The sequence below is a fragment of the Platalea leucorodia genome, assembly GCF_965183815.1.
Source record: "Platalea leucorodia genome assembly, chromosome: 3".
Taxonomy (NCBI): Eukaryota; Metazoa; Chordata; class Aves; order Pelecaniformes; family Threskiornithidae; genus Platalea; species Platalea leucorodia.
The window spans coordinates 68,530,053-68,543,324 of NC_138825.1; the positions used below are offsets into that span (position 1 = coordinate 68,530,053).

Genomic DNA, 13,272 nt, shown 5'->3' on the forward strand with positions numbered 1-13,272 from the left:
GGGGCACGGCGGCGGCAGGGAGCGGGCAGGCTGGCCGCCGGCCGCGCCGGAGAGCCCGTCTCCCCGCCGCCCCCGGGCCGTCCTCCCCGTCCCCACCCCGACCCTCTTCTCCGCTTCTCCTCCCCCAGCTCTCAGGGCGGCGGCGGCGGCGGAGGCGGAGGACGCCGCCGGTGATGGACGTCTCCCCGAGATAGCCGCCGCCATGAGCCAGCCGCCTGCAGGGGGCGCCGCCGCCGCCGCCGCCGCCGCCGAGCCTCGCCTCCATCCCGAGGGCAGCAGCGGCAGGAAGCAGCAGCGAGCCTCCTCTCCGGCCCGGGCCCGCGACAACCCCCCGCGCCCGCCGGCCGCCGCCGCCGCCGCCGCCGCCTCCCGCGGCCCGGCCGCCGCCGCCAAGGCCGCCTCGTCGCGGCCGCCGCCGGGCCAGGCCCCCCGAGCCGCCCGCGGCCGCGCCGCCGAGAAGGCGCCGCGCGGCGCGGGCCCGCCGGGAGCTGTCCAGCCCGGCGCCGGTGCTGAACCGCCGCCCGCCGCCGCCGCCGCCGGCGGGAAAGCCGCCGCCGAGGAGCCGCCGCCGCCGCCGCCGCGCACCGGCGAGGCCGCCGCGCCGCGGGCCGCCGAGGAGGCGCCCCCTGCAGGAGGCGGCGGCGGCGGGGGGGAGCGGGAGGGGGCGGTGGCGCCGCAGCCGCCGCCGCCGCCGCCGCCCAAGCACTGGCGGGGGAAAGCGGGGCGGTCTCCGCTGAAGGGCGCGGGGGAGGCGGCCCCGGCGCCTCCATCTTCCTCGGGCGCGGGGAAGGGCCGCGGGGCGGCGGGCGGCGGCGGGTACTGGAAGGAGGGATGCCTGCAGAGTGAGCTCATCCAGTTCCACCTCAGGAAGGGGCTGGCGGCGGCCGCCCAGATGCAAACCAAGGGCAGCAACCACAGCAGCAGCGGCAGCGCTTCCTCCGCCTCCGCCGCCTCCGCGGCCGCCGCCCCGGCCGAGCCTCCCCCGGCCGCCTCCGCCTCCTCGCCCTCTGCCATGGCGGCGGCCGGGGCGGAGGGGCTGCGGCAGGGCGAGGCGGGCGGCGGCGGCAGGAGCGGCGCGCCCGAGGGCGCCCTGAGCCCGCAGCTGCAGGAGGAGATGCAGGAGGAGATGGAGAAGCTGCGGGAGGAGAACGAGAGCCTCAAGGTGAGGGGCCGGGGCGGCGGGCGGGGGCCGGGGCGGCGGCGGGGGACCGGGGCCGGGCGGGGGCCGGGCGGCCTCTCCACCCCCGGGCCGGGAGGGGGCTTCCCGGCCGCCCTCTCCCCGGCGCTAGCGCCGGAGGCAGAGTTGAGATGGCCCGGCCGTGGGGCCTGCGGGCAGTGGCATTTCCCTGCTTGCTTGCGGTGCTTTTGATGAGCTGGGTTGTATCCCCCCTGTCCCTGCGGGGAGGAGCTCCGTTTTGGCTGCCTTCCCCTGTACGTGCTGACATTTGTGCTTTTGACCCACCTGTTGCGTCCCTGTCCCCTTCTCGCCCCGGTGCCAGAACGAGATAGATGAGCTGAGGACGGAGATGGACGAGATGAGGGACAGCTTCTTCGAGGAGGACGCTTGTCAGCTTCAAGAAATGCGCCACGAACTGGAGCGAGCCAACAAGAACTGCCGGATCCTTCAGTACCGGCTGCGCAAGGCCGAGCGCAAGAGGCTCCGCTACGCCCAGACTGGCGAGATCGACGGCGAGCTCTTGCGCAGCATGGAGCAGGACCTCAAGGTACGGACGTGAGCAGCTGTCAAGGGAAGGGAGTGCCTCAGACGGAGACGTGAGCGTGCTCTCGGTCCTCATGACTCAGGCATTTCCATCCCTTCTGTCGTACGCTGTGCACCCAGCGCAGCTCGTAGGATAGCAATGGCCAAGCTTACCTTGGTAATAGAAGCCCTTCAGTACGTAGGTAGGCTATTTTCAGCTCTAGTCAAATCATTTTTTGTAAAGTTAATGTGCAAGAAGTGATTCAAATGCAAATTAGGATCTAGAGGTTTTGGATCTTTTATGCTGAACGCAAAACACCCTACCACCGCAAATTTAACCCAACCTCACTGAATCATCCCATTGACTTTGAGAGGATTACTGTCCTCTTTAGGAAAGATTTCAGAGGACTGGTAGATTGAATACTTGCAGAGTCACAACACAAAATCCTGATTCCGTTGGTATCCATGGAAAAACTGCTGTTATCTCCAGTGAAGGCAGGATTTTCCCCATCCACCTGAAACCATAGACACATCAAATTTCTGTGTGTAATCAACTGTATTTAATCCATAACATCTGAATGAACCACAGCCCATTGTTGAGGAAAAGTTTCAATCCTTGTTTAAAGATTGTTGTTGATAAAATATCCATCATCTCCATTATAGATTGGTCCAATTACAGAAAAAAACCCCTTTCTTTGCTAGTTGAAAGTGGTTTAATTTCTCCTTCCATCCACTAGACTTTGTTAAGGCTCCTGCTGCGTCAGGACTCCTAAACTTTTTTCAGTTGACTGGTCTCCCTCCGTTTCTCATGGAAGTACAGACATCTGTATAGCAACATTTGTCCTCTGTATAGGACTAGCTACCTATGGCTTGTTGGATTCAGTGGACTGTAGCTGAAAATGCTAATTTAATACATGATCAGGAACAAGGCCATTCTTAAACTTCTTTCTGATAAGTATAATGGATTGAGAGTCTGTTATTCCCAAGCCTGGTTTGCAGACTTGGATCATCTTTTCTGAAAATTTTCCAGCTTGTCATCGTTCTTATTAAAATGTAGACACCGGTCCAAGACACATTCCAGTAATTTTCTCACTAATGCCATTTAAAATGCCAATATCCTCCTCTGTATTTCTATTTGATATTCCTTTCTTGTGCATATTCAAAACCCACGTTTGCTGTATTGGCCGTGACAGTTCTGTAAGTACAGCTGTTCATGTGGCTCTCAACAAAATAGCGTCTTCCTCGTCAGAAGCAAAATGACCCCCTTGTCAGGGGTCAGATGGAGTCGCTGATCGAAGCAAGGGACATTTTGTACACTCAGAATGATGCTTAGGTGAATAGTTGAGACATGCACCTTTGCAGGCAGAATTTGAATGTGAGCCTTCGTGTCCCAAGTGAACATTGTGATTCCAGCTTCCAGAGTTGATTTCTTTGTTGGCTCGATGCTACTTTGTATTAGCAAGTAATACATGCGCAGGGCCTGGGAGCGAAGTGGGCTCTCTGGTGAGGTGCTCACCTGCAATACAGGAGATATTAGCTAAGGCCTTAGGTTTAGCTGGACAAAGAGCTCACTTTAATTAGGATTTCTCCCCTATCTTTCCTAGTAACGATACAACTGACTATTTGGAAAGGAATAGTGTTTTTGTAAAGCATTCCCACAGATCATGAATGTGTTCTGCTTTAGAGTAGGGATGAATGTCTAATGCCAAATTTCTGCCAAATTGAATTCCAGGTGCTGTCTAACCATAATTGTAACTCATGTGCATTTCTCTCTAGTGTTCCTAAGTCCTCTTCTGAAGAATTGCTATCCAAAATAATGTTGTCCGTTTTGCATGGGTAATATATTAGGGGACTTAATCCTTCAGAGATACAGTCTTGCATATAGCTGTATTAAAATGCATCTTGCATAAGTGAGTCCCATTTCCCATGTGATCTAGAATGCTCTGTAGGATTTCCCTGCATTAATTGCTACTCCACCAAATTTTGTGTCAAAAAATCACTACCAGTAATGATTTTGTTACTTGGTTGTATTTACTGACACAGACTGTATCTATGGTCCGAAGACAGATTCTGATAGGATGCCGTTGAAAATGTCCCCCATGATTTTCCATTTACTTTGGTTGGACAACCAGCTGAGCAGCTTAATACCGAGTGTAGGAAAAGACATCAAGATACAGCCCTGTGGTGTGATTCTCAGCTCATCTTGCAGTCTCTTTGGAGTATGGTTATAATTGAAATTCCCCTCCACTCTCTCCTTCTGTTGGGCATTATGTGTCTTGACTGTGTGTGCAGTGGGGGAGGTTATTGAATGATCTTCTGCTACACTGCAGTGTTGTATCAGTAATTCACACACACTGGCCTTCTTGTCAGGGGAGGCTGAGTCACTAGCTGCTGCTGTTTTCTGATAGATCGGATTCTTCTAGACTGCTTGCTTGCAATTATTATTATTTTTTCTTTAGAGTTTTAGTATGTCAAAGAGAGTTCTTTGACATACAAACATAAAGATAGTTCTAGTGAAAGCCATAAAGGATAGCTCTCTGAGCTCCCCTAGCTAATGCTAAGAAGGATTAATTATACTTTCCAATGTTCTAAAAAAAGCGGGAAACTAGGCTTTTCAAACTCTGTGTCTAAATCACCATTATAACAGTGATTAGTGTATATTTAAATATTTTTGGTGCATGATTATAATTTCTGGTGGTTTCACAAAATACAATGCAAGTGGCTTGAATGGCAAAATTCTCGTTACTTTATATGAAGAAGAGGAATTAGATCTTGACATGTGCCTTTTAAATCTATTCCTGTGAAAACGCATTAAAAAAAAAGAAAAAAGCAAAAACCTTAGTGTTCATTTTCATTTCAATATTGGACATCATTTTGGTGAACATAAGGTCAATAAAAATGTTGTTTGTTCATATTTTACTCTTTACATTAACCAATAGTAGTAAATACCAGGTATTTAGATTAACTGTCCATGAAGGAGAGAGGAACTAGCAGGGTCAAAATAAAGATGTGTCTGTTCGTGGTCCTGTACCAGGCTCAGGTAGGGTAGGCCCGGAGAAGGTGGGCCCTGCTTTTAGATGCTTCTGCATGTTGAGTGCATTGCATATGCCGTAGTACGTTGAAAAACACAAGCTAGCAGTGGTTGAGAGAAAATAGATGCTGCACTGTCTCCAGGAATAATGAAGGTCCTGTTTTACTGTTGACATAACAGAACCTAAGAAGGAGTTGTGGCTTTATGTCTAATGTGGTTTCCAGTGAAGTCCATAGGAATAATATACCATTTTTTGGAAGGAATCGGCTTGAATTTGGAATCATTTAGATTTCTGTCTGTGGATGTCCTTGTCTACATGTTTCCTCTCATACCGCTTCCATCAAAACATCCAGAAGTAACCTGTAAATGGTTGCTTAGGCTCTAAGCACTGCAGCAGTAATTCTTTTTTCTAATCTTTCTTTTGAAATATCATTCATTTCATTTAGGTTGCAAAAGATGTATCAGTGAGACTTCACCATGAGTTAGAAAACGTGGAAGAAAAACGTACTGTAACAGAAGATGAAAATGAAAAATTAAGACAGCAGCTTATAGAAGTTGAAATTGCCAAACAAGCACTGCAGAATGAACTGGAAAAAATGAAAGAGGTTAGTGTTGCTATTTACTTCTGCACGAAGTATTTTAAGTTCTCAAATCCTTGTTGCTGAACTAACTGGTTTTCTTCCTATAACTTGTTTTGGGGGCACAAAATACATCAGGCAAAAGTTGAAAGTTGCCAAGAGTGCCGAAGTACAGCTTGGTGATTGCGAAGCTGAGAGCAAACTAAAATATTCGGTGTTTTCTAGGTGAAACAGAAACCAAACTGTGGCTTTGTTTTTCCTGTATAAGGAGGGAAATGTGGAACTGATGGTAACAGAGTTCAGAGGCTTTGAGATGTTGTACTTACGTTAAGGTACATGCAGAAAGAGTGCTGAAGGGAGTCAGAGACATCTAACTTTGCAGATGATGTTCCCCACAGGTTTTTATGAAGACCAGTATTTTTCCCTTGCTAACTACTACTAGGAACTAGCAGGCACACTGAGACTGGGGTTCTAGCCACCTTCCCATCTTCTTCACTCACGCTCTTTTGGGAGTATTGGAGAGTGAGAGACTCTACCTGGCCTTTCAGTCTAAGCATAATTTTACATTATATCTAATTCATCTTCAGAATTACTCCATTCACCATTATATAGATGCAAGATACTGTGCCATTAAGTAAGCAGAAAATTGTATTACAGCAGTAATAGCCTGGCCGACAGAGATAGCAAAGCATGCAGTAAAAAGAGAAACTGTTGACTAAGTATGACTTGTCGGAACAGATTTTAGAAACATCTCTCCAGTTCATTGTTTAAAGTTTAATGAATGCCACTGCTTTTCACTTTTAGTAATATTCCCTAGCAGGAATGCCAATGTCTACTTTGATCTTGTATGAAGCAGAAGAGATGTATTTCAGTTGTTAAGAAAGGCAGGAAATTTTCAGTTGTATGATAAGTTATAGTATTTTTAGGAACTGCAAGTGCGTTCTTTGAGTGATGTGGTATTAAAAATATTCATATCTTTTCTTTACAGGAACTGAATTTCAAACGTGTTAGTAGAGGATAAACAGGTGGTTTTTTCCACCTTCTGCTGCTTTTCCAGATAATTGCAGATTTGAAAAGGGCATGAAATCTGAGCCTTATTCAGCTTCCCTCTCCTCTGCCTGAGACTTTCTTTTGTTTTCACTCTGGTTTCTGCCACCAATTACAACTCAGTTTCCAGGACGATCTTCTTCATAAGAGCGTGATCTTTCTGTAATTATCCTTAAAACTTGTTGCTAAGCTTGGCTTTACTCCAAATTTTCCATATTCTTGTCCATTCAGACTGTACTTCCTTGTAGATTCCCATTTCTGGATCCTTTCCTCCTGCCCTGTGATAGGTTGTACCACACTAAGCTTCTTTTACCTTGCTTCTTATAGATGTTCACATTACAATAAAGCATAGCGGCAGTTTAATATCTTACGCTCTTTGGGAGCTATGTACCTGCAGGAAATGAACCGAATAAATAGGCTTCTTCGCCTCTGTCATCAGTAGTCACTTTCTCCTTTTCTTCATTCTTCCCTCTGGCCCACTATGCTGAGCTATGGTTCTGCTGCTCTCATACTGCTCTCCACTTCTTTCTTTAGCTTAGGTGTTTGCCCCTTTCTGTCTTTGCTCTTGGTATCAATGGAAGGACACTTGAGACTCCAGAAGAAAGTGTCATGTTTAAGCTAGGGGCTCCTCTACACAACACTATTTTCATGAAGCTGAAACAGAGAGATGATTCCCATTGGCACAGAATGGGGACACTGAGCCAGAATGGAAAAATGCAGTAAGACTTTACACCAGAGCTGAGATGGAGTGGACAAAGAGTCAGAAATACATCCTTATACTGAACTGGAGAGGAGAACTGCCATGCCCAGTCATTATATGCATCATCATAATTAGGCAGGAGTTTTCATTTATGTATTTCAAACAGGCTGCTGAGTCCCTTTCAGTAGGAGAAGGCTGCTTTTCAGGCGAGGACTTTCAGCACAGCATGGGGGAAGTTGGAGGATGGTTGCGGAGGTGCAAGTCAGAGAAAAGCAAGTTTGAAGTGAAGCCAATTCATTATGCACTTTGCAAGCTTGCCATGACTTGGGGGACCAATGGAAGAATGCTAGTGAAGAATACTAAATCTTACAGATTTGAAATTTAGAATCTGGAAAGAAGCTACGAAAATGTGACATGAAACAACCATGAAAACCACCCAAAGCAGTCTGAAGTGCATTAGAATTTTTCTGTGACAAATACCTTTTCTTCTTCTTCGACAATCAGAGGTTTCATGCATCTTAAATGTTATTGTCAGGTAGTCATAATGTTAATTTTCTGTTTGCTTGTGAGTTATTTCCTCCAGTTTCATGGGTTTACAACCCTTTCTCATTTCAGTACAGCCATAATAACCAATGCAACCTCCTGCTTCAGGAAGTCCTACTCAGCATAAATAGGAATGCAGAGTCAAGACCTTTTGTCTGGATTGTGATCTTCACTTTATTGAGCTTAGAATTAATGGGAGAGTTAATCTCCAAAGACAATGAAGCATTTTTATTTTACAGCATAATAACAGTGGTCAGAGTCTGTAATGACTGATTTCTGTACTTTTATGTCATCAAATGTACTGCAAAAACACAGACCTTCCCATTCTCCTTAAAATCTATTTATGTATAACTGCCATGGGAAATTTGTTCTCCTTTTAAAATGAACAGTGTGAGATAGCAGAGAATAGTTACAAGACTTAATAGAAAATGTTGGAGGCAGAAGCATAATTCTTTGTTAGGTAGTCTCTAGAGCAGGACCAAAGCCAAAGTTCTCTCTGTGTGGATTCTATATTGTTTTAAAAAACATGGTAGGCTTGACTGGAAACATGTATAAAAGATAAATGCTAGCAGATGTGTTTGTGTAGAGACAAATCTAGAGTTCTCCAGTGAACGTTTGGGTGAATATAGACTTGTGAATGTATTCGTCCATTAATACAGAGAGATAGTTTCTGTTTACTTTCTTGGTTTGGAGCTTTTGAAAAAAATAATTGATATATTCCATGACAAATGGAAGTTGTTGTTGATGGCAGCAGAAGCTTGTAAGCATCCAGGATTTGGAAGGTGTTCCAGCAAAGCATACGTTTTCTATCAGTTACTTTTACTTTCAGTCCCCCAACCTGCAGCTGTTTCATTTAGTGTTACTCCTACATACGTACACATGGAAACACAAGATCGGCATTGTCAGTGCTCGGAATTTATTTCTAGCAACTGCTGCTGATTTCCTCTTTGTTATTATTATTGGTAATGCTTTTTGGGAACCTGAAAACAACCTAAAGAAATTGTTTCCTAGAAGAAAAAGAAACCAACTGTAGCTAGATGTAGTTTTTTCAGATATAAAAAAAAAAGTTAATGAGTTGTTAATTAATTAATTAATGTTAATTAATGTAATTAAATTGATGGTAACCATTTGTTAAAGCCTAGCTAACTCTTGTAGAGCTTTTCATGATAATAGTATGAACTAAGAATTCATTCATTTGCTACAGCTATGTAGGAAATGCCCAGTTAGCCATGCTTTAGATGGTTTGTTGTGAGACAAATGAAGTAGGGGGAAAATGCGACAGATGTGCTGGACGCTGGGCTTTGCAATGCAGATACGTAATTGCAAGAGGCACAGTGTTTTTCAGAGACATATGTCTTTCTGGATAGAAATAGATTGCTCTGCTAGTGCTCCAAGCTGGGCAGATGCAAGACAGCTCAGTTCTTACAGCCACATTAGGGTGATGTTGTCAAGCTACCATTTTCTTCTTCTAAGCCTAGGTTCTTAGCTCAGATACAGAGCTTGCGATAGCCATAGCTACACGGCATGTGAACTAGAGATGTCTTTTGTCCCATCAGTTCAGACTGCAGGAAGAGGAGTTTATGCCTCCCTACATGGGCCTGTGTTTTGCTGGAGTGGTGCCTGTCTTGTCAGTCAATCTGTTTTGTACGCTGCGTGGAAATGGAAGAAGGCAGCAGGGTCTGGGGAACTGGGCACTGGAGCTGGGAGGAGGAATCTGAATTCTGTTCCTGATTTTGATACTAACCTGCTGTGAGACCACAGGGAATTAATTACACTTTTCTGCTTACTCTTGCAACCTTTGCCTGCCCTGTTTATGCACAGATTAGCTCTCCATACATCTCTGAGTGCTCAGGCTGCACAGAAATCAGGAGGGTAGCTGGAAATTTCACAACAAAAGCTGCTGCTGAAAAAAAACCCAAAACAAAACACCAAACAACCCCCCCCAACCCAGAAAAATGGAGAGCTGTGAAAAGAGCTGGTAAGGGATGACCCTGACCCAGTCCCATAGGTCACCAATGTCAGCTTGCCCACTATGTCTCTTTGATAAAAATCCAGTGTCTCTCCTTTCTCACAGCCCTTTCTCTATCTAAGCCCCTTCTCCTGCCATTTAACCACAACCACTTATTTCCAGTCTTTCTCCTATAACTCATGAAGTCTCAGATTCTCCAGGTTCTCTCTCTCAGTCTTGATCCTGTGTCTGTTTTTTCTTTTCTTTTTTTTTTTTTGACGTGTCTTGTAGTAGTGGCTGTTTTACTGTCTTCTCGTTCCTAAGTCCCAGTCTTGTCCTTCTCCCTTCCATTCCCTCTTTCCCTGCATCCTTCCAACTCTTCATGAGTATCCAATCTCCTCTCTGGATTTTAAGTCTTTTCCAGTTCATTTTCTCTTACTCTACTCTGAGTATATTATCCACATTTCTTAGTTACAGCTTCTCTCTTCTGCGAAATTTGTCCTTTTCCCCTGATTCTTCCACCCCCTCATACAAATCTGTCACCTTCCTTGGCTTGTTGTATTCCTTTTCTTGTTTCCAAGCCTTAGCTCTTTGCTTTTGCATCTGGACTGGGAGCAGTGGAGGATCACTCACTGTGCTAGGAAACAGCAACTATATCACTGTGAGCACTGGATTTCTGGTTCTAATGCCTAGCCTCGGCTTTATCTACACCCACATGGGGCAACAATTGCAGGACTTTGCCTTCTGGCCTGGAGTTGGAACATAATCTGTCAGCTGGAGAAAATGTGCAGATTGATAGCTGGGGTGGGAGAAGATGTAGTAGTTTGTAAATACAGAATTTTCAGCAACTTAAACCGGTAAACTCCAAGAAATAATTACCTAGTTATGTATAGCAATGGAAGATTTCTGAAAGGTTACAGTTTGGCCAGTCATGATTTGGATGAATTAGAAAAGTATGAGGTATATATTGCATACAGACACAGAAATGTTCCAGAGCACAGGCATGCTGGAACTTCTCAAATCAACAGTTGCTAGAATAATTTAATATGAGCAAACCAGGATATTCTCTTCTTGGAAAGAGCTGAATAATTTTTCTGAAATTTTCCAGAATATTAACAATGTTGATAACTTATCCTAAGACAGATGCTTGGCGTGGAAAACCTGCAACATCTAAATTGTGGTGAGGTTGTAAGGAACTTGAAACAAGTCTCATAATGGGTGGTGGTTTGCAGCATTTCCAACAGGCAAGGCAGCCATATCCAACAGCAGCATTACATTTTTGGATGCCTTCAGAACCGAAACTTTCCCATCCACTGTCTTGGTCCCTTCTCTCAGGACCTTAAACTTCACCATCTCACAGTTGGGGCTGCCAATGCTACCATTGGCCATCAAACCCCTGACCAATGCTTCCTTATTTGCAAGAGGTCCGTCAAAATGATTCCCACAGCTCACCTGTTTATCATCTGTGGCAAAAATTGTCTTCAATCCATTGCAGAAATCATGTGACTTCTTCTAGTTGTCTGAAAAATGCTTCATCTGTTTCCTCTTATTCATCAGATGGTCTGTAGAAGATACCCCAAATGATGCCACCCATGCTTCTCTGTCCTCTGATTCTTACCCATAGCTCACAGCTGGCCCATCACCCATTACAAGGCAACACTACGTGCAATTGAATTGCTCTTTTGTGTAGCGCACAACCCTTCTTCCTCAGCTTTAGAGTTTGTATCAATCCGTGGCTGCGGTCCAGGCATGTGAGCTATCCCATCATGTCTCTGTGATCCCAGTGAGGCCACAGCTTTGTAACTGTGCATGGATTTCTAGCTTCTGTTTGTTTCCTATTCTGCATGCATACAAGTCACTGGAGATGGATACTTGGTTGTGCTGCTTTGAAAGGGAAAGTTTGAGCCGATGCATAATACTGCCTCCCAAGCACTTCCTAATTGCCCCTCACGTTTTCATTTCTCTTCAGAGGCTGAGCCTCATTTCAAACAGCTGGTAATGGAGGGAGTAGGGACAAGGTAAAGAGATGAGACGCTAGTATGCCTGCTGATGTAGCTGATAGGCTTCACAGGATCACTGTGGTAAGCAGTACTCTTCGAAGAGTTACAGTAATTTACTTGCTCCTGGCACCAGATGGCAGCAGGGGAGGATTTAATAAATCTCTCACAAGCCCGGTTCCTTTCTGGATCTTTTGGAGGACCCAAATACCGAGTCTATCAGCAACATTTCTACTAAAAGTACCTTTAAGCACAGGGTTTCCATGATCTGGAATCTCAGTTTGTTGCCTCAGGAAAGTTCAATTTGCTTTGGTGAAAAGAACAACAGGATAATAAGGAGGCTTTTTTAAAAAGAGATGAGAAACAAGTCTATGCCTGAGTTTAGACAGGAAAAAGCAAAAAAGTCCTATTTCCAAGCACGGCTCAGTGATTCTCTAAGCGCCACATCTCTGCAGATGCAGAACCCCCGGTTACTTCTGTCAGACTTGCTTATGTGAAATTCTGTTACCTTTGGTATCCTGCCCAAATATTTTGTTCCTTTAAAAACAATACTCAGTAGGGATGCTATTCATCATCTGTGAGGGTGTGACTCTGACATCTTTGCTCAGAGCACACTGCGATTTCACAGTAAGCAGGATAACCAGAGTTTGCTTCAGTTTAGTTCTTTGAATATGACAAAAGAATAATAATGGAGAAAGAAATTAATTTCTATTACAAAATCTGTTGTGGTAATTCTCTGAAAATGTCACACTTGCGAAGTAGTTTACACTTAAACCTCATAAAATTACATTTTAATTATGTATCAGCCATCAGCAATTCACATGAGCCGTTTGCTTCAAGACAGTTTATCAAAACTGAAAATAAACAGCCTAATGGTCAATAATATAGCTCCAAAATGTGTGTAATAAATAGTGAATGATTTCAAAAGAATAAAACTCCATAAATATCTTACCGTGAAGAGGTTTTGTGAGTAAAGATCCCTTGAGGGGATTTTTTTTCAGAGGGTCATTGAAGCTGCTGTGCTGCTTTGTGGATTCCTATTGAATTGTCTTAAAATTTGCAAGGATGTGTAAAAGGAGCAGCAGGATTGCTTGCTAATGGGGAAGTAATAATGAAAGAGTGGCAACTGTAGTGAAAAAGAGTGTATCTGGAATATGTTTAAAACAGAAAAGAATTTAGCCAACACAAAATAAAGTTAGGTTTGATCAGTTCTTTTGAATCTGTAAACATAATGCTGCTACTCTGGTTTGATGGGGGCATGGGACTTCCTTCCTTGTGGCAGAATGTTATCTTGTTTTCCTTCCTGTCTGTGATGGATATCAGCAGCCTTAGATGTGCAAGTTCTCTTGTCAAAGTTGTTATTGATACTACATACAGTCTTCAGGTAAAATCAAAGTCTCTTTGCAGTAAGCTCTATTTTAAAGAAAATAAAAAGTAATGACCATCTTAAAAAAAACTAACCAGAACAGAGGCACAGGATGAGAGCTGAGCTTCCAAACACGTAGAAACTATGTTTTAGAGAAAGTACATGAGTCCCTACATCCAGGTCTCAAGTCAGCACCTGAGATCCTTTTTTTTTGCTTGGATCATTCTTCTCAAAGTTGTTCCTTGCTACACAATTGTTTCCATTAGTCAAAAACTATATTTGTAAAGTAAATCAGGCTAAGGAAGGGTCCACACACTGACAAGCGATTGCTAGCACATCCCTCCAGTGGCTTGGCCTGGATCA

The 13,272-nt window shown here is 44.8% G+C and overlaps 1 protein-coding gene across 1 annotated transcript in view; it reads left to right on the forward strand.

Moving 5' to 3' along the window:
• Window positions 1–202: 202 nt before the first annotated feature.
• Window positions 203–13,272, forward strand: part of MTCL3 (MTCL family member 3) — a gene marked incomplete at both ends in the record, with an annotated part of 29,459 nt that continues 16,389 nt past the window's right edge. Inside the window, 3 exons of the mRNA XM_082307375.1 lie at window positions 203–1,162; window positions 1,500–1,724; window positions 5,177–5,335. Of these exons, the coding sequence (XP_082163501.1) occupies window positions 203–1,162; window positions 1,500–1,724; window positions 5,177–5,335 (1,344 nt within the window). The remainder of the gene's footprint in view (window positions 1,163–1,499; window positions 1,725–5,176; window positions 5,336–13,272) is intronic.